Source organism: Ranitomeya variabilis, chromosome 6 (assembly GCF_051348905.1).
Source record: "Ranitomeya variabilis isolate aRanVar5 chromosome 6, aRanVar5.hap1, whole genome shotgun sequence".
Lineage (NCBI taxonomy): Eukaryota > Metazoa > Chordata > Amphibia > Anura > Dendrobatidae > Ranitomeya > Ranitomeya variabilis.
The window spans coordinates 515,837,729-515,857,996 of NC_135237.1; the positions used below are offsets into that span (position 1 = coordinate 515,837,729).

At 46.6% G+C, this 20,268-nt stretch overlaps 1 protein-coding gene across 1 annotated transcript; it reads right to left on the reverse strand.

Moving 5' to 3' along the window:
- Nucleotides 1-3,043: 3,043 nt before the first annotated feature.
- ZNF706 (zinc finger protein 706) lies at nucleotides 3,044-18,792 on the reverse strand. The gene is made up of 4 exons (XM_077270978.1): nucleotides 18,628-18,792; nucleotides 8,741-8,877; nucleotides 6,963-7,066; nucleotides 3,044-3,287 (listed from the first exon to the last, which is right to left on the reverse strand). Exons 2-3 carry the CDS (start codon nucleotides 8,873-8,875, stop codon nucleotides 6,971-6,973), a joined length of 231 nt encoding a protein of 76 aa, XP_077127093.1. The 5' UTR covers nucleotides 8,876-8,877; nucleotides 18,628-18,792; the 3' UTR covers nucleotides 3,044-3,287; nucleotides 6,963-6,970.
- Nucleotides 18,793-20,268: the final 1,476 nt, after the last annotated feature.

Consider the following 20,268-nt stretch of genomic DNA (forward strand, 5'->3'; position numbering starts at 1 on the left):
TTCCAACCCATAAAATTACAAAATCTTTTGCGGGTATGTGGAGTCTTATGTGTGGATTTTCCCCGCAATTCTAGAATGTAAAAAATGCACGTAACCCCAATAGGTGCAGAGATTCTGCAACGTCAAAAACTCATCCCACGCTCTTTGTGGAAATGTCGTCTTAGGGTTTTATGTTCACACAGAAGAATTTTCATGCCGATTTGAACACTGAAATACCAACACCCACAAATCACATTTCATAGTTTTAAATCCGAACGTCTCAAAGTTGTTCACAGAGACGTTTCCACTGTGGATTTGTAATTCATATTGTTGGGGGGAAAAAAAACAAAAACAAAAAAAAAAAAAACGGAAAAAACCCTTATAGAATTGGGCATACGGGCAAGTAAATCAGTGGCAGAAGTTAGAGGGTCAGCCTAGGATTTCTGCAACAGATTCTAATTAAAGTATAAATAAGGTTTTTTTTCCACCAGAAAAATTCCACACGTAACATTATATGTCACCATTCTTATTGTCCGCGACTGACAGTGATGGTCTATCCTTCGGATAGGTCATCATTGTGTGATCGGTGGGGGTTGGGGTGCAGAACCCACTATCCCCCACAATCAGCTGTTCTCGGTATCAGTAGCAAATGCTCAGTTATGGAGTGGCACAGCTCCTTCCAGGAATAGTGGCCACGGTCAGGTACTGCACATTCACCCCCTATGTTTTGAACATATGGTGGATGTGCAGTACCCAGCCGCAGACACTGGACTGATGACGGAGCTGTGTTGTGCAGCTCCATAACTGAGCAGTTCCAACCGCCACCAACACCAGGAACAGTGGGAGTCACCCCACCGAAAAAGATCTTGGCAATCCTTAAAATAAGTCAGCAATCAATAATTAAAGTCCCGGACAACCACTTAAATGAGTGGGCAGAGCGCTCAGACCTATGCAGGGGTCCATAGCCATGCCATAGTCCTTTGTTCCTGCCCAACACAACACTCAGCTTCCCACCTGAAAGGACAGATTGCCAGAGCCATGAAGTGGTTTCACAAAGTTTTATTTTTTTAGGAAAAACTTTTTTGCAGCAAAAACCCTGCAGCTTGATGTTGTCTGGAAGTCAATAAGGAAATGGCACATGTGATCTCATGCTTAATCAGCTACGTAAAAGAAGAGCCGCAGATGCTGGAGGCAGAGGGTGGTTCTCAGGGATCCAGTCTAGTGGTCACAGATTACCAATGTGGACGATGGACCCCGTGCTGCAAATCAAATGGCAAAAAAAAAAAAAAAATTCTGATGTTTACATGGCAGAAAGGGTTAATATAGGCTGTGATGCCACGGTGTAAATGGCCACGTGGCAGATTTAAAATCCACAGCAAAGACAATTTTCTTCACATTTGAGATTTTGTGAGATCCCATCTACAATGTGCAGCGGATTTTCCACCCGGAAATACAGCTGGTAAGTCTGCTTGTTATTCCTCTCCATGTGCAAAAATATTATATAAAATATATTTATATATTGTTTTTCTTTTTATTTAACATGTAACTATTTTCAAAAATAAATGATAAAAAAAAAAAAAAAAAAACAATCAGAAATCTTACAATTTTCACTAAGCCTTATACTAGACTCATACTCCCGGTTGTGTACATGACTTTTCAGCAGTCTCATTATCATCACAGACCGGATTCCACCACTCACATGTTATATTACCGCTCACCTCTTCCCCTTAACTTCACAATGGCTTTTTCTCCCAAATCAGATAAGGCTTGTATACAAAGTAATAATGTCTGAGTCAGTCTATTGCTGGTAATGTTCAGTGAAGAACAAGAAGCAGGCGGTTATGGTTTTATTTTGAATGGGGCAAAAGGGGGCGATATGAACTTTTATATTTTTAAAAAACTTTTTTCTACTTTTTACTTGCTTCAATAGTTTTTTTTTAGGAGACTTGAAGTTGCTATAGTCTGGCGTCAGCCCTGCTTTGTGTAGCAGAAATGATCGTCTTTGAAATGGATCAGCAATGACAAGCACAAGGGTCTTCTGAAGACCCCCGGTTGTCATGCCAACCCATTGGCACCCTGCGATTATGTGACAGCGCGCCGATGGGCAGTGTTTGTGACAAACTTCCAGTACATTCAAGTTAAATGCCACTGTCAGAGATTGACAGTGGCATTTAACATGTTAACACCCGCGGCTGGATCGTGATTCCATCCGCGGCTGTTAGGGGCAAAGATCAGATCAGCTGTCATGGGAGAGACACGACCTATGACTTATCTATACGTCATAGGTCGCGAATGTGTTAAGCCCATTATCTACCCTTGACTACTGGACTATTAAGACTACTACTACTGGTGGTCTACATTGTTTTCCAGATGTACTAGGCATATACAGCCTCCTTTATCTGTCAATCACTAGGTGTAACCCAATATCATCAGATTATTAACTACCATCATCCTTGTGTATATAATCAGGACCAAAAGTTTTGAGATGGACACAAATGTTTGTTTTCAATAAGTTTTAGGCTTCAGTGTTTCTAGATCTTTCAGTCAGATGTCTCTATGGTTACTGAAGAACAATTCTAAGAATTTCATTAGTTTTTTCATTTTTTAAACATTTTTGGACAAATTTATCAATATTTGCAGTGTGGACCCTACATTTTTTAAGACTTCTATAATTCACCCTGGACTCATGATAGCACTCATCAGAAGGGGTCTTCATCAGAGAAAATAAACTCCCCTCTTCCCCCAGTCCTCTGAGCACTCCCATAATTCCTGTGTCATGAGACCATTCATGTGCGGGGGCTTCTCATCCATGGAGGGGCCTCACTCACAATTTTGAAGAACACCATTAATAAAGAATGGGATCTAAACAGCTTGCAAGAGCAAAATTCTCATAATGACCCAGGAGCAATTTAGTGATTAACAAAATATCAAAAGGTAAGAGTGGCTCAGTGAACAAAACATTGAAATTTTGGGTCCATGGCCAGGACCCCCGAAGATCTCAATCCCATGGAGAACCTTATCTGCAGCAGGATTGGCTCTGTGATGGTTGACACTGAACAGACACTTGTAAAATCAAGGTACTACTTTATTGAACAAAATTATACACATTATGGACATCAAATCAATATAATTACAACTGTAAAAATTTGAGAATTGCCCAACTTTGAGATTTACAAATTAGTAAATAACTGTACATTTGGAGGTCGCTGTACAGACCCCTGTGAAGGGAACGGCATAAAAATGTGGTGGTTTCTACAGCCCCTTTCAGATACACCACCCGAGAACAGTCGATACAGTGAAGGAGTGCCCTATAGAAAAAAGTGAGAAAAATAAAAAAAAAATTAGAGTCCTAAAATTTCCAAGACCCAACGCCCAGTCTAAAAACTACAGCCCCTACGATGTGACGCTAAGACTGCTAGGCAATCATTAATAGTAATTTATGCACACAGCCAGCTGTACAATGCACATACAGTGGGGCAAAAAAGTATTTAGTCAGTCAGCAATAGTGCAAGTTCCACCACTTAAAAAGATGAGAGGCGTCTGTAATTTACATCATAGGTAGACCTCAACTATGGGAGACAAACTGAGAAAACAAAATCCAGAAAATCACATTGTCTGTTTTTTTATCATTTTATTTGCATATTCTGGTGGAAAATAAGTATTTGGTCAGAAACAAACAATCAAGATTTCTGGCTCTCACAGACCTGTAACTTCTTCTTTAAGAGTCTCCTCTTTCCTCCACTCATTACCTGTAGTAATGGCACCTGTTTAAACTTGTTATCAGTATAAAAAGACACCTGTGCACACCCTCAAACAGTCTGACTCCAAACTCCACTATGGTGAAGACCAAAGAGCTGTCAAAGGACACCAGAAACAAAATTGTAGCCCTGCACCAGGCTGGGAAGACTGAATCTGCAATAGCCAACCAGCTTGGAGTGAAGAAATCAACAGTGGGAGCAATAATTAGAAAATGGAAGACATTCAAGACCACTGATAATCTCCCTCGATCTGGGGCTCCACGCAAAATCCCACCCCGTGGGGTCAGAATGATCACAAGAACGGTGAGCAAAAATCCCAGAACCACGCGGGGGGACCTAGTGAATGAACTGCAGAGAGCTGGGACCAATGTAACAAGGCCTACCATAAGTAACACACTACGCCACCATGGACTCAGATCCTGCAGTGCCAGACGTGTCCCACTGCTTAAGCCAGTACATGTCCGGGCCCGTCTGAAGTTTGCTAGAGAGCATTTGGTTGATCCAGAGGAGTTTTGGGAGAATGTCCTATGGTCTGATGAAACCAAACTGGAACGGTTTGGTAGAAACACAACTTGTCGTGTTTGGAGGAAAAAGAATACTGAGTTGCATCCATCAAACACCATACCTACTGTAAAGCATGGTGGTGGAAACATCATGCTTTGGGGCTGTTTCTCTGCAAAGGGGCCAGGACGACTGATCCGGGTACATGAAAGAATGAATGGGGCCATGTATTGTGAGATTTTGAGTGCAAACCTCCTTCCATCAGCAAGGGCATTGAAGATGAAACGTGGCTGGGTCTTTCAACATGACAATGATCCAAAGCACACCGCCAGGGCAACGAAGCAGTGGCTTCGTAAGAAGCATTTCAAGGTCCTGGAGTGGCCTAGCCAGTCTCCAGATCTCAACCCTATAGAAAACCTTTGGAGGGAGTTGAAAGTTCGTGTTGCCAAGCGAAAAGCCAAAAACATCACTGCTCTAGAGGAGATCTGCATGGAGGAATGGGCCAACATACCAACAACAGTGTGTGGCAACCTTGTGAAGACTTACAGAAAACGTTTGACCTCTGTCATTGCCAACAAAGGATATATTACAAAGTATTGAGATGAAATTTTGTTTCTGACCAAATACTTATTTTCCACCATAATATGCAAATAAAATGATTAAAAAAACAGACGTGATTTTCTGGATTTTTTTTTTCTCAGTTTGTCTCCCATAGTTGAGGTCTACCTATGATGTAAATTACAGACGCCTCTCATCTTTTTAAGTGGTGGAACTTGCACTATTGCTGACTGACTAAATAAATACTTTTTTGCCCCACTGTATTCTACTTCTACATGCTTAGAAGTTCAATAGAAGCAGATGGAGACCATCGAAGTCCTGGCTGTGTATATTCCCAGTCACCCAAGACCGACCCACCACTAGATCCACACCAAGCTGCAATCAGATCCGCGCTTCCCTTCCTAAAGGGGATTAGACCGATCTAAACGAGAAAGAATTCCTAAACATGGTGAAAAGGAATGAGTAATATTTGCCCGATCACAGGGCGCCCAACCGTTGGGCCCCCACCCTAATAATAGGGTCCTGAAGCCTGATCTCATTCAAGCAAGCAACCTATGACTTGATTCAATGTCTATGGAGACAGCGCTGTACTTTACTGTCTCCGTCAGCTCTATGGGAGCAGATTATGCCCTCCCTAATGCTTCATTATATTTTAGGGGGGGGGGGGGGTTGTTTTCATGGTGTTCAATGATCTGACGAGTGAGGGTATGTGTCCACGTTCAGGATTGCATCAGGATTTGGTCAGGATTTTACATCAGTATTTATAAGCCGGAGTGGAACAATTAGAGGAAAAGTATAATAGAAACATATGCTCCATTTCTGTATTTATCACCCACTCCTGGTTTTGGCTTACAAATACTGATGAAAAATCCCGACCAAATCCTGATGCAATCCTGAACGTGGACACATACAATAAGATTATGGCAATACCCAACTTTAATTATTCCATTGATGGATCTATGGGAGGACTTTTTTTTTTTTTTTTTTGCAAGGCAAGATGTAGTTTTTAGGTCAAGACTTGCGTGAAACTGGAATCACAGTCATTGCTACCTGTGACACAGTAGCATGGATTTCCAAAAATGTCACTGGTTACAAGTCGAACGCGCCTCACGTGCCATAAGCTTCAATGCAAGGCGCGTGTGTCTCACTTGTCTGGAATTTGGCTTTTTTTTGTATTAAATAGAAAAGCCACAGCTCTAAAATAGTCAGGCAGACATTTTTGGTCGGGCATGATGACTGAGAATTGCAGCACTAGCCTTACTGATACTTTGGGGTACAGGTTTACTATATTTATTTAAGGAAATGTAGCAAATGCAAAACAGAAATTCTGGCATTTTGATTCATTTCCCTTTATGGCGTTTTACTGTAGGAGTTATTTAATTTTATAGGTTATATTTCCTTAGGGTACTTGAAGCTGTGGTCAATTGTTCTATAAACTGCAATACAACTGTATTACGGCTCGACCTCCGAGGTGGCAGCCAGAGGCTCGACCTCCGAGGTGGCAGCCAGAGGCTCGACCTCCGAGGTGGCAGCCAGAGGCTCGACCTCCGAGGTGGCAGCCAGAGGCTCGACCTCCGAGGTGGCAGCCAGAGGCTCGACCTCCGAGGTGGCAGCCAGAGGCTCGACCTCCGAGGTGGCTCAAGGCTGGACTTCAGCAGCCAGTCTGCTCACAAAGCTTTTACAGCAGCATTGCAATGGTTAAACAGCAATTAGTTTGCTCTGGTCACTGCTGTTATAGGCAGATGTATAACACAGCCGGTACCTGCCAGGTATGGTAGAGGTTCAGCTCCTGAACCTGCTCCATGCATGGAAACCAGATGTAGGGCGTACTATTACATCCTATGTAGGGAAGGGGTTAAACATGGGAGCTATTTTGGTGATCGGTTGATCCTGCAGTCAGCAGGCCCTTTCCCGGTGGGACAGTTGCTGCTCGTTAGCGCCCCTCCATTGTCCCATTATCACATCCATATGTCCCAATAAGCCCCGTGACATGCGGTTATCAGACGCCACCTTCCACCATCAGCCCAGACTTCGCCCTTATAACTTAACACGCAGAGGTTATTATCTCTGCAGGTTTCTTCTCTGAACATGTAGCGGAGGTGATGGTAGTGACAAGTAGGTGAAGTCTCATCGGTCGGTGGCATTATATGGGCACGGCGAGCTTACCTTACACTCTAGGCTTCAACGCCAACCAGCTCCGGGGGGAGGGGAACCTTCGGATGTTTACTCTCAAAGTGCTGCTTGAAGGTTTTGGGATCTGGCATTTGTGTCTGTCAAGGAAGGAATAACAATCTGAATATGAGAACGTAAAGCGCCATCCCGATATAATGTGTCCATGTTACCCCACACTGTCACCGCACGGTCTAAGAGGCGATCTACACAGGGATCTAATAATCATCTGGATTTCATCCATGCAAGATCAAGCCAGCTGCTGTACACTACAACTCCCAGCATGCCCTGGGCTGTCAGTCCACACTGGCTGCCTCTCTTCATTCATTATGGGAAGTGTGCTCCAGCTACAGTATCCAATATGCATTTACCCCTCACCCTATAACCGTGGGCGCCGCTTATCTCACCTGCCATGACCGGCTCGGAGGTCAGTACGTGCTGGTCACTTCTTGCTGCAGATACCAAATATCGTCAGCAGCAATGAAACATCCGATGCTCAGAGCCATATACAACCCTGCGGCTACGGCACCATGGCAGGATAAGACAGGGCGGCCATACCACGGGCCCACATCTACCTCCAAAGCAGGAGGAATTGTGCATTATGAGGACCTACTGAACTACAAAGGCCCCTATATTGTTCTGTGACGGTCCAGGTATGGCAGCCTCGTCTGCAGGTGAGAGCCCTGGCACACGGCTATACCATAGATCATCAGGACTCATTCAGGAGGCGGGAATAGCTCTGTACCGACTACCAAGCCACGGGCCAGAAGAATCCCTGGTGTGGTAACCTCAAAGCCACCATTCACACTAGACGAAAGTCACAGTCGTGCAGCTGGTGGGGAGTCAGGAGGCCTCCATACACAACAGGTGAGAGGATAGAGTCCGCAGACTGATCTTTTCCACCCCCTAGGAGAGAAAAGCCACTACCAAAGCAGTGTACACTCATCTCTCTCCCCCATGCTCACGTGTCCGGAGGAGTGGGGAGCTAGCCGTATACTGAACCAATCTATGGCCAGCTAATAAGGGGGTTTTCTCAAGATCAGTCTTCAGGAGCTCACTACTCCCCCCAAGGGGCACTGGAGGGGGCTGGATGCAGCATCTGGACAGCTTCAGAGCAGCGCTTACAAGCTCAATAGCAAAGAAGAGGAGCTGGATGGTCGTTTTGGTCGCACATTCGGTCTTTCCCTCTATTCAAGTCTATGATGTTGAAGACGCCTAAAGATAGGAGGGTCCTTTGGCTAGGCGGCAACAAGTTTAGAAATAGCCCCTAAAAAGTCAGTCCCGAGCAGATTCATTTCTTACACACTGTTCACACTACCAGCACCACTATCTGCAGACTAAAATAAAACTTTTTAAAGGGGTTGTGCATCGCCTCTTTACCAGCTCAGGTGCTGCAGTTTGCCGGACAAGACAACGGCCAAGGAAACTAATGGACGCCCTCCAGGGTGCTGTTCTGATTAAGGTACAATAACCGCCTGGCAAGTCGCTACAGCTCTTATTCCGACATGTGGAAACTAGAAGCATTGCACAACCCCTTTACAGCCCTACTGGGCGAGGCAGTGTACGGCCCGTGAAGGGAATCCATCAGATAGGGCCGAGCATTACGTCAGTGTGAACATCTGGTCGGTGACAGCAGGACGTGATGACCGGTACAGAGAGCAGATATCCTGCACACAAGATAAGCGGCGGTCCGTCCGACCAGATCTCACATTCCTGCAGCCGCACAGTCATCTAATGGCACAATATGGCCGTCCTAGACAACAGCGCAGCATTACCCGACAGACGGAGCAGGTGAACACTAGGGCGGCTTTAGCGGCAGCTTTCTGGTCGTGTCCTTGTTTCTTCTTCTGCTCGGCTTGCTTCTTGGCGTTCTTCTGTTGGGACTGGATCTTCTGATGTCCTCGAGCCATATCTGCAATGTTAGACACGTTACTTCCATGAGAACTGCCGGCAGCACAGCAGGTGCCCAGAGACAGGACTACACGATAGCGCCACAGCACCTGCTCGCTTCCAGGCCGCAGCACACATACAACACGCTATTTACAGGCCATGGCCGCATGGACAACACACAGGAGACTGCCTGCCGCTGGCCATACACTGTGGTGGGACCGGCCTAGCATCTGAGGTTTATGGCCTCCTGACTGTCCCCTGAAGGCCGATATTGGGGAGGAGATGGATCGGGCATTTAGAAGTGAGCTGCCTCCGGTGATTGGCGGCAGCTTTCCACGGCCCCGATCTGGAACACATGAACATTAGCCTTTAGATTGCCAATGATTGAAAAAAGGATCTAATCTGTAGGGCTAGCCTACTGGGCCCCCAAACAGGTTACAAATGGCTGACAGATTAGGTGATAACGGATCAGGCGGTTACTACAAAGCTGCCCGATCCTTTTGTTCAGCGGGTAGATAAGCCGTTACCAGGAGTCTGGCAGCAGATCCCTCAGAGAACACAGGAAATGAGTATGGCGGAGTCTGGAGGGATCGTTATTGGCTAAACTAGTGTTTGTCTGACAGCTGCCTAGTGCGTACGGCCAGATGAAGTGCCAAGTCGCCCTGTGAACTGGTGAGTAAATGAAGGGGGACAAAGACCTCATGATCTCCACGCAAATACTGGAGGCAGGTGGGATCTGCCGGGGAGTATGGGATACAGGATTTATCTATTGACAGGTACAGGATCTGCTTTAAAAAGAATCTGTGGGATGCTATAGTCTTATATAGGAGAGGGGCCAAATAAAAAGTCCCCTTGGGGGACTCCAGAAAGATTATATCAGCAGAAACAAGGACTGATAAATTACAATGATGATTCAGGAGATGGGCCGCCACCTGCAATGTCTGTCGCTTACTTCGCCCTCCATACTGAAAACTGGATGTGTGTGGGGTAGTTGGGAAAGACAGATGTAGGCCGACTGCCATCAAAGGACCATGGGCACCTCGAGCTCACTACCTGCAGAACACTTCTGGTGCGTTAGCCACTTGGCTGTAGAGATGTGCAGGCTGGTGTACACAGGTGGTCCAGGACTTATTGATCAACTATCCTAAGGCTAGGTCCTCGGCATATGTCAGATTTGTGAGGGTCCCATACCAGGTACTCCCACTGATCATCTGTGCGTCAGCCAGTGAACAATGCCAGAACAGCTCCATACACTGTAGTGGCCGTTCTCCTGTACTGCAGCTCAGCTGCTATTGTCGGGGTCCCATTGTCGGGCTGGAGACCCCCATTGATCTGAGATTGATGACTCAGCCTAAGGCAAATCAATACATATCACATAGAGTGGTGGTGACCTGGCACCCCACCTGATACCGATGACTTTACGTATCCTCATGAAGACATAAATCCAGGACAACCCATTTAAATATGCATTCAGGTCACCATTATACTTCAGTCAGTGGCATAAATATATCAAAATAAAGGAAAAATTACATAAAATAAAAGAGCAACAATACAAATTTGGGTAGAACTATGGAAAAAAAAAAAAAAAAAAGTGTTCTAATCAGTCAGGAAAGCAACGGTGTTATGAGAATAACTGCTCGAACCGGAAAGGCCAGATCAGGCCCCGTCACGTATCTTCTGCAGAGGAGTCACAAATGGTGACAGCTGCTGAGCCCATGGGTGGCACATGTAGGAATCAGCTGCCCAACATGGCCAACTACCAGAACGGAAGCTCCCTGGTATGGGAAACCAGAAGATCCTACACTTCCCTGACTATGGACATTATACAAGGTGACACTCACACGGCCAAGGAATTTATGGTCTCATTTAAAGTTGTATTCATAAAACGTTCTACCAAACTGCAATTCTTACATGATCTGTGATCATCACATTCAATGGAGGGAGACATTCTTATTACATCCGGCGGTGAAAGCTTGTACAGACCCAATTCTTGCAGATGAAGGTGAAGGTTTGCTACATTACCTAGGCGAATTAATTTGTGTTCTCAAGTCCAGTTATTTCAATTTTTAGAGCATAAAAAAAAGAAAAGTTCCAGAACAGCACCTCCTGGTTGCAATAGGGACAGATGCGTCATTAAAGGGAATGTGTCGCCCCCAGGACGTATATGACCTATTATGGGCATACAGGTAATAGAAATTTTACACTAGTCCTACCTGTATGCCTCACATTAATGGTCGTTTCTGAGGAATGTTACATTCTTTCTGTATGCTAATGATTCCTTCCAGGCTCCTGGGATTGTGGTGCTGGAAGAAATCCCTGCCTCCTATCCTCATTGTAAGGCCGGAGTCACACTACAGCGAGATACGGCCGAGTCTCGCAGGTTAAAACCAAGCTCTGGCACCGGCACTCCGGAGCGGAGCGGGCAGCTCCATATATTACCGTGCGGCCGCACGCTCCGCTCTGGAGTGCCGGTGATAGAGCTTGGTTTTAACCTGCGAGACTCGGCCGTATCTCGCTGTGTGTGATCCCAGCCTAATACTACCCCCCCCTCCCATGTATGTCAGTTCTCGTTATGTACACATGATTCCTAGCGATGACTATGCAGGAAGGAAGTGGGGAGAGCACCTTATTTGCGCGCACGCCGGAGGTCATTCGAGCGGAAATCGCAGGCGCAGAAGATCCCTGAATGCAGCGCACATAGTGGGGAGGATGAGGAATGGATTTCTGAGGGAGAGCAGGGCGCAGGATTCCAGGGACAAAACTGATGTACATTGGGGGGGGGGTAGTATTACAATGAGGACAAGAGTCAAGAAGTCAAGAATTCCTTCCAGGCACCGCACGCCCAAGTCTCGATGAAATCATTAGCATAAGAAAATATCAAAATACGATAATGGTTCCACTCAATTGTGGTAAAGCATGTCAATGACTAGTGCCAACATTTCGTGAAAGGCCAGAGTTCCCCGGCAGTTCCATGGTTTCCTTCTGTGCGGTGGTTCCAGGAAAATGGTCGCCGGGAGGCAGCGCATGCGCAGATGGAAATCTCGGGACCAAGATCTCGAGAGATGAGATCTCAGCGCTGAAATCTCATCTCCTGAAATCTTGATGCCAAGATCTCCATCTGCGCATGCGCTGCCTCCCGGCGACCATATTCCTGGAACCACCGCACAGAAGGAAACTGGAGCCCCCCACACCGCAGCACAAGACATCTGCACACCCCCTCATCCCAGCCTGCAGCAACGCCCCACTCTTGCCTTCTCCAGCAGCGACCCTGGGGCCCCGCTTCACCGCAGCCCCCACCCCCAGTAGGCAATAAGACGCATGGATTATAAGCAGCACCACCATATTAAAAAGAGGGGCAGGTTCCTTTTAAATGTTTTCCATTTGGCTACTTCCCAGATTTTATCAGTTTTTCAGTTGGATCACACAATATAGTCCACACACCTTTTGGTAGGGTCAACACCTCAAATCACCCCACCCTCAAGAATTTTTTTATTTTTTTTTAAATCATGTTCATCAGTTAATGGATCTGTCTTTTTAGCACAGTGTAGGCTAGAACCGGGGCTGTGGAGTCATGGAGTCAGAATCCACTTTGGTGGAGATGGTATAAAATGGACTGACTCCTAAATTATATAATAAGTTGGACACAGTAATACAGTGCAGGATCCGCTGTAAATCATTTGGGAAAGTTATGAAATGTCCTATAAATATCTGTTCTGCTCCTGATGTAAGGATCTGGGCTTTTACACGAGATGAATCTGTGCTGCACTTTATGCACATGCTCAGTAGCGATCAGTGCTGGGGAGTCGGGGAAATTGAGGAGTCGGAGGTTTGGCTTATTGACTCCACAGCCCTGCCCAGAACACTGTTGATGCTCATTCAAAGACTCCTCTAATAAAAGCGGATCCGTTGTTACAGATGGGTGGAAAAAATAAAAAATAAATGTGATTTTCTTTACAAATTTTTTTTCCCTCAAATGATGGAGGTGTTCAAAAATGAAAACACCGATTTCCATTATGCATCTTTGCTCCGTTTGTAATGGACAACTGGCAATGTGAAAAGCGCCTTACTAGTCTGCAACGTGAGCAGCATTTTACATACAACTGATACACTGAAGCAAACTACCAGAGCTCCTGTTACTGGTAGATACAATGCTATCAGACACTCGGCTGTTCAGTTTCTGGATGTAAGGCTATGTGCACACGTTGCGGAATGGGGTGCAGAATTTTCTGCACAAAATCTGCATCTCCTGGCAGAAACCGCAGGTGCAGATTTGCCGCGGATTTTCTGCGTTTTTTACCACTGCGGATTTCCATAATGGAGGGGTGCAGAAACGCTGCAGATCCGCACAAAAGTAGTGACATGCACTTCTTTTAAATCCGCAGCGTTTCGGCACTGATTTTTCCGCACAGCTTTTTTTCCCCTATTGATTTACATTGTACTGTAAATCACAGTGCGGATCTGCAGCGTTTCTGCGTGGAAAAATCCGCTGCGGATCCGCACTAAATCCGCATCATGTGCACATAGCCTAAAGGGTTTGTTCAAATTCAGAAAAATTTTGTCTGTTTAAAAAAAAAAAAAAAAAAAGAAAACAAACCACACGTTACTTACTCTCCCAGCATCCAGTTGTCTTTGTCGCTCCTTTTGGTAGCGGTGGTGACTTCACGTCGACAGCACTGCAGCCAACCAGGGCTGTGGAGTCGGAGTCGTGGAGTCGGAGACCATTTTGGTGGTATGAGGGAGTCACAGTCGGTGTCATGGAAATTGAGGAGTCTGACTCAGAGATTTGGCTTACCGACTCTACAGCCAACCATTGAGCTCAGTGGTTTGTACAGTCTACATCGGCACTGCTGCGGCGTCAGTGATTGGCTGCAGCGCCGTCAACATAGCACCCCCGCTGCAGCCTTTACATAACCACTGGAGCAGCACCCGGAAACCGCGATGGACCTCAGAAGGGAAAGTAAGGTGCGGTTTGATATAGTTTTTTTTCACAACAAAACAGCCAGAAGACAAAAGTTTTCTGAACATAGATGACCCCATTAAACAAATGGGCAACAATGATCCTTGACAATGATGAGGAATGAAAATGGGGGGTTGCTATTTTTTGGCATAAGTTAAAAAGGGGTTGTCCATAAAATGACAGGTTAGTCATCTCAGTGTGATCGGAGGATAAGGAAGCCATTGCTGTGTTTCTATACATGCCACTGTACCTGAGCTTGGAATGAGCCGCAGTACCTGGCACTGATGCTTTTCGGAAGCCCCATTGTTCTGCCGATCAATTGGGTCAGTAGAGTATATGATGGCACACATTGATGGCGTATCTAAAGATAAGGTATCACAGGGAGGTTGGTGCTAGTGGAGTAATAGCATGCCATAGCTCAGCGCCTACTTATTTTATTTTTTTTATAGGGGAAGTTGATCCTGTATGACATCACTGCTTATCCCATCATCCATACATACAATCCCATGGCCGCCCTTCTTCCCATCACCTTTCCGCTATACCTTGCTGGCCAGTAAGATATTGTTACAATGTATCACACTGTTTAAAGAACAAAAAAGGTTTTGTAAACAAAGTTACAAAATAGAAAACATTGTTACATGCTGTGAAGTTACACAACTCCATGGCTTATGTAACAGCAGCGAGAGATGGGATCCGGGGCAGTTACATAGCAGATCCAAAAGCCTTCCACCAGGCAGGAAGTGATTATTTGGGAGCGGTGGGCACAGATCACGGTCTATGGCGTTATCAGGCGTATTTGGATGAATTGGTGAAAATACAACAAATACAGCCGCTTCACTACAGAGGAAAGTGTGAGTCAGAGGGCGGAAGAGCTGAACCCTCCCCAAGAGCAGAATGTTTAACCTTTTCCGCATGATTGTTACAATGTAGCAAATAACAATGTTTCGATTACATTAAATATTAAAAGATGTGGGCTATATATTTTTTAATAGTTACATTAAACTCATTACTGAGTGTTCTGTCTTAGTAGTTCTATCTTATCAGACAAGTATAAAATCTAAAATATTACGACAGATGAGAAAGTCAGGTCATCTCATGACTAAGGCTACGTTCACATTTGCGGCCAGCGCCGCAGCGTCGGGCGCCGCAGCGGCGCCGCATGCGTCATGCGCCCCTATATTTAACATGGGGGCGCATGGACATGCGGCGCACTTGCGTTTTGCGCCGCATGCGTCGCTGCGGCGCCCGCGTCGGGGCGCAGAGGACGCAGCAAGTTGCATTTTTGCTGCGTCCAAATTCAATGAAAAAAACGACGCATGCGGCGCAAAACGCAGCGTTGTGCATGCGTTTTGCTGCGTTTTTGTTTGCGTTGTGCGCTGCGGCGCACAACGCAAATGTGAACGTAGCCTAAGCGTTATATACGGTTTCTTAATATAGATGACAAACCCTGTGTAATGGTAGCTGCTACCTTCACCATTGGAGGGCGCTATTCCAGCGATATCAGCACTGGCTCATTGGTGGTCGAGGAACTAAAAAGGGCTGTGAGCAGTGGACAACCCTTGTAAGTGATATTTTCTATCTTAATACTGAATGTTATAAATGTCACAAAATTATAAACTAGCATTCACTAATGAGAGATCAGACCAACCTTATAATCTCTTATTTCGGAGTTATAACAATCAATGATGAGATATAAGATCTACAGGTCCTTCTCAAAAAATTAGCATATAGTGTTAAATTTCATTATTTACCATAATGTAATGATTACAATTAAACTTTCATATATTATAGATTCATTATCCACCAACTGAAATTTGTCAGGTCTTTTATTGTTTTAATACTGATGATTTTGGCATACAACTCCTGAAAACCCAAAAAACCTGTCTCAATAAATTAGCATATTTCAACCGTCCAATCAAATAAAAGTGTTTTTTAATAACAAAAAAACCATCAAATAATAATGTTCAGTTATGCACTCAATACTTGGTCGGGAATCCTTTGGCAGAAATGACTGCTTCAATGCGGCGTGGCATGGAGGCAATCAGCCTGTGACACTGCTGAGATGTTATGGAGGCCCAGGATGCTTCAATAGCGGCCTTAAGCTCATCCAGAGTGTTGGGTCTTGCGTCTCTCAACTTTCTCTTCACAATATCCCACAGATTCTCTATGGGGTTCAGGTCAGGAGAGTTGGCAGGCCAATTGAGCACAGTAATACCATGGTCAGTAAACCATTTACCAGTGGTTTTGGCACTGTGAGCAGGTGCCAGGTCGTGCTGAAAAATGAAATCTTCATCTCCATAAAGTTTGTTATTAAAAAACACTTTTATTTGATTGGACGGTTGAAATATGCTAATTTATTGAGACAGGTTTTTTGGGTTATCAGGAGTTGTAGGCCAAAATCATCAGTATTAAAACAATAAAAGACCTGACAAATTTCAGTTGGTGGATAATGAATCTATAATATATGAAAGTTTAATTGTAATCATTACATTATGGTAAATAATGAAATTTAACACTATATGCTAATTTTTTGAGAAGGACCTGTATATAACGGCTTATTTATCTCATTATTGAGTTTTATCACCTCATAATCGCTTATTGCTAGATGTTCTGTCTTATAATGAGACCCCGATTCATCAGTGTTTAAACTGGTGTAAAACAATCCAAAAAGTCGCAACATTTTTTATGTAACACAAAGTTGCAGAAAACTTCAGAGACTTCAGGCGACTTAGGCTACGTTCACATTAGCGTTGTGCGACGCAGCGTCGGGCTCCGCTGCGTCGCCGCATGCGTCATGCACCCCTATATTTAACATGGGGAGCATGGACATGCGTTGCATTTGCGTTTTGTGACGCATGCGTCGCACAGGACGCAGCAAGTTGCATTTTTCGTGCGTCCAAAATCAAGCAAAAACAGGACGCATGCGTCACAAAACGCTACGTTGTGCATGCGTTCACATTTACATTGTGCGTTGCGTCGCCGACGCTGCGGCGCACAACGCAAATGTGAATGTAGCCTTAGTCACAAAAATGCGTGTAGGAACGGAGGTGGGATGGGGCATGGCCACAACTTGGGCATGAAGGGGACAGATACGCCCTAATGCTTCACTTAGATTACCGCGGTTTTCACTATTCACATATAAGCTGACATCCACAGATGGGCCGGAGCACCGTCACACATTTCTCTAACTACGAGATTCGGTGAGAATCGACTACCAGGACTCGGCCCAGTCAGTGATCTGCGGCTGTCGGACAGGAGCCCTGAGAACGGCCTCTTACCTCCCGGCATCAGCGGCCCTTCTTTTGATTAGCCTGAGTGACAGCTCTGCGGTGTGACGCCCATGCGGCACTATGCCCGACCCAGATTATCGAAAGTCACTGATACAGTCAGGTAAGGGGCCGTTCTCAGGGCTCCCGTCCAGCGGCCACCGATTACTGACATGACTGATGGATCGGGTGCACCACCTCTACTAAATGGCCACCGGCTGGAAAGGATCACGACCACCGCAGATCATCAGAGACGATCCCTGCAGCAAATACTCACCGAAAATTGGCAGATATTACAGCCGGGATATTGTGGATAACGTCAGTACGTTCATCTGGCGCCAGCAACGACAGCCCACCTGTCCGTTTACTGCCAGCCAGTCTGTGGCCGTCCATCCACCTGCTGCCAGCCTGCTTGTCCATCCACTGCCAGTCCGCCTGTCCATTTGTTACCAGCCCGTCTGTTGCCGTCCATCTACCTGCTGCAGCCCACCCGCTGCCAGCCTGCTTGTCCGTCCGCCCACCCCTCCATCCGCTGCTAGCCCTGTCTGCCCACTAACAGCCCACCCGTCCGCTGCCTGCCCACCCGTTGCCATCCTGCTTATCCATCCGCTGCCAGTCCGCCCACCCCTCCATCTGCTGCTAGCCAGCCTGCTTGTCCATCCACTGCCAGTCCGCCTGTCCATTTGTTACCAGCCCGTCTGTTGCCGTCCATCTACCTGCTGCAGCCCACCCGCTGCCAGCCTGCTTGTCCGTCCGCCCACCCCTCCATCCGCTGCTAGCCCTGTCTGCCCACTAACAGCCCACCCGTCCGCTGCCTGCCCACCCGTTGCCATCCTGCTTATCCGTCCGCTGCCAGTCCGCCCACCCCTCCATCTGCTGCTAGCCCACCTGTTCGCCCACCCCTCCATCTGCTGCTAGCCCACCTGTCCGCCCACCCCTCCATCTGCTGCTAGCCCACCTGTCCGCCCACCCCTCCATCCGCTGCTAGCCCACCTGTCCACCCACCCCTCCATCTGCTGCTAGCCCACCTGTCCGCCCACCCCTCCATCCGCTGCTAGCCCACCTGTTCGCCCACCCCTCCATCCGCTGCTAGCCCACCTGTCCGCCCACCCCTCCATCCGCTGCTAGCCCACCTGTCCGTCCGCTGCCTTCTTACTGCCAGCCCACCTGTCCGTCCGCTGCCTTCTTGCTGCCAGCCCACCCACCTGTCCGTCCGGTACCAGCCAGTAACGTGAATCCCTCCATCACCGCCAGCCCATCCATCCATCCATCCATCCATCCACCCATCCCTCCGGGTCAGTTCCCAGCAGGATCTTTCCAGCAGACACCTTTAACCCTTCATGTGCCCAATAGGACATGAGGGTATAACACAAGCTGTAGAAGAAAGTTCTGGAAGCCCCGCACACAGAATCGGCAGACACGGCCGCTCCGGGTGTAACATATGCTCGGGAGTCTCACACCGGCTTGTATCTGCCTATACCACTAATCCAGGACCAGTACCCGGTACAAGCCTCACCCCGGCTCATTACTAGCCCACAGTGGGACCTACCGCTCACAGGAGGCGCCGGCGGGCCGGTAGGACGGCGATCTCTGCTGCAACCGGTGAAGAAAGGAGGCGGAGGGTAGAACCGCTTGTATCCGGACCTGCGCTGCTTCGAGCTCCGCCCCTTAGCACAACAAACTTCTCTGCGCAGTCGCGCTAGCACACGGCCGTATCCAGGGGAACAAGAGGATGGGCGGATCAAAAGTACAATTTTGGACCAATGAGAATGCTGACTTGAGCGCATGCGTATCGCACACGAACGTATCCAAGGGAACAAGACGGGAGGCTGGGCCGAACTGCGTCAGCCATAGTGTAGCCAATAGGAGGACGTCATGATGACGTCAGCCGGTCAGACGCTGATTGGGCTGGTAGGCGTTCTGCAGCGAGAGCCCCAGTGTCCTCACTTGCTCCCTGGTAGTTACCTCACACAAAACCTGCGGCAGCGGTCAGTGCGGCGCGCTGCGGACGATGGCGTCATGTGCGCACTAATTAGCGGGGGACAACCTGGTATAAGTGACGTCAGGGAGACGCCGGTGCTATATGCCCCTCCCATTAACCCTTTACCTCCACAGACTTTTTTTTTACGCTTGCATTTTCCCCACTGCTTCTTCCAAAAACCAACTGTTTTTATTCTTCCGCCCCCATCGCGGCTTGTTGAGAAGAGTTGTCGTTTTTTTTGTGCCATTTCGCCAAACATCCAGGCCGTGTTCACACTTAGCGTAAATGCTGCCTTTTTTTTCTGCACCAAACTGTGGACTAACAACCTCTGATTTTTGCTGCATTTTTTAGGCCTTTTCCCCCTTATTTGATGTATTTTCGGTGCAGCTGTGAACACTTCAAATAAGGCGGAAAATGCATAAAAGCGCAGCAAACACACAGTAATCAGAGAAGAGTGTTATAGCGTCATGTGGTGCGGACACCTGCAGAAAAAAGGAGAAGAAAAAAACCGCAGCATTCATTCTATGTGTGAACACGGCCCCAGCGGTACATTTTTATTACATGTTTGATGGGTTTAACCCCTTCACGACCTTGCCCTTTTCCGTTTTTGCGTTCTCGTTTTACGTCCCCCCTCCTTCCCAGAGCCATAACTTTTTTATTTTTCCGTCAATTTGGCCATGTGAGGGCTTATTTTTTGTGAAACGAGTTGTACTTTTGAACGACATCATTGGTTTTAGCATGTCGTGTACTAGAAAACGGGAAAAAAATTCCAAGTGCGGTGAAATTGCAAAAAAAATGCAATCCCACACTTGTTTTTTGTTCGGCTTTTTTACTAGGTTCACTGCATGCTAAAACCAACCTGCCATTATGATTCTCCAGGTCATTACGAGTTCATAGACACCTAACATGTTTAGGTTATCTTTTATCTAAGTGGTGAAAACAAAATTCCAAACTTTGCTAAAAAAAAAAAAAAAAGCGCCATTTTCCGATACCCATAGCGTCTCCATTTTTCGTGATCTGGGGTCGGCTGAAGGCCTATTTTTTGCACACCGAGCTGCCGTTTTTATGATACCATTTTGGTGCAGATTCGTTCTTTTGATCGCCCGTTATTGCATTTTAATGCAATGTCACGGTGACCAAAAAAACGTAATTCTGGCGTTTCAAATTTTTTTCTCGCTACGCCATTTAGCGATCAGGTTAATTCTTTTT

Bases quoted from the DNA above. Each gene is read 5' to 3' on its own strand.
- ZNF706 (XM_077270978.1), bottom strand. From the start codon at position 8,875: ATGGCTCGAGGACATCAGAAGATCCAGTCCCAACAGAAGAACGCCAAG. The intron at 7,067-8,740 runs GTAATGCTGCGC...CTTCCTTGACAG, and splicing joins TCACCTGCTCCGTCTGTCGG to ACACAAATGCCAGATCCCAA.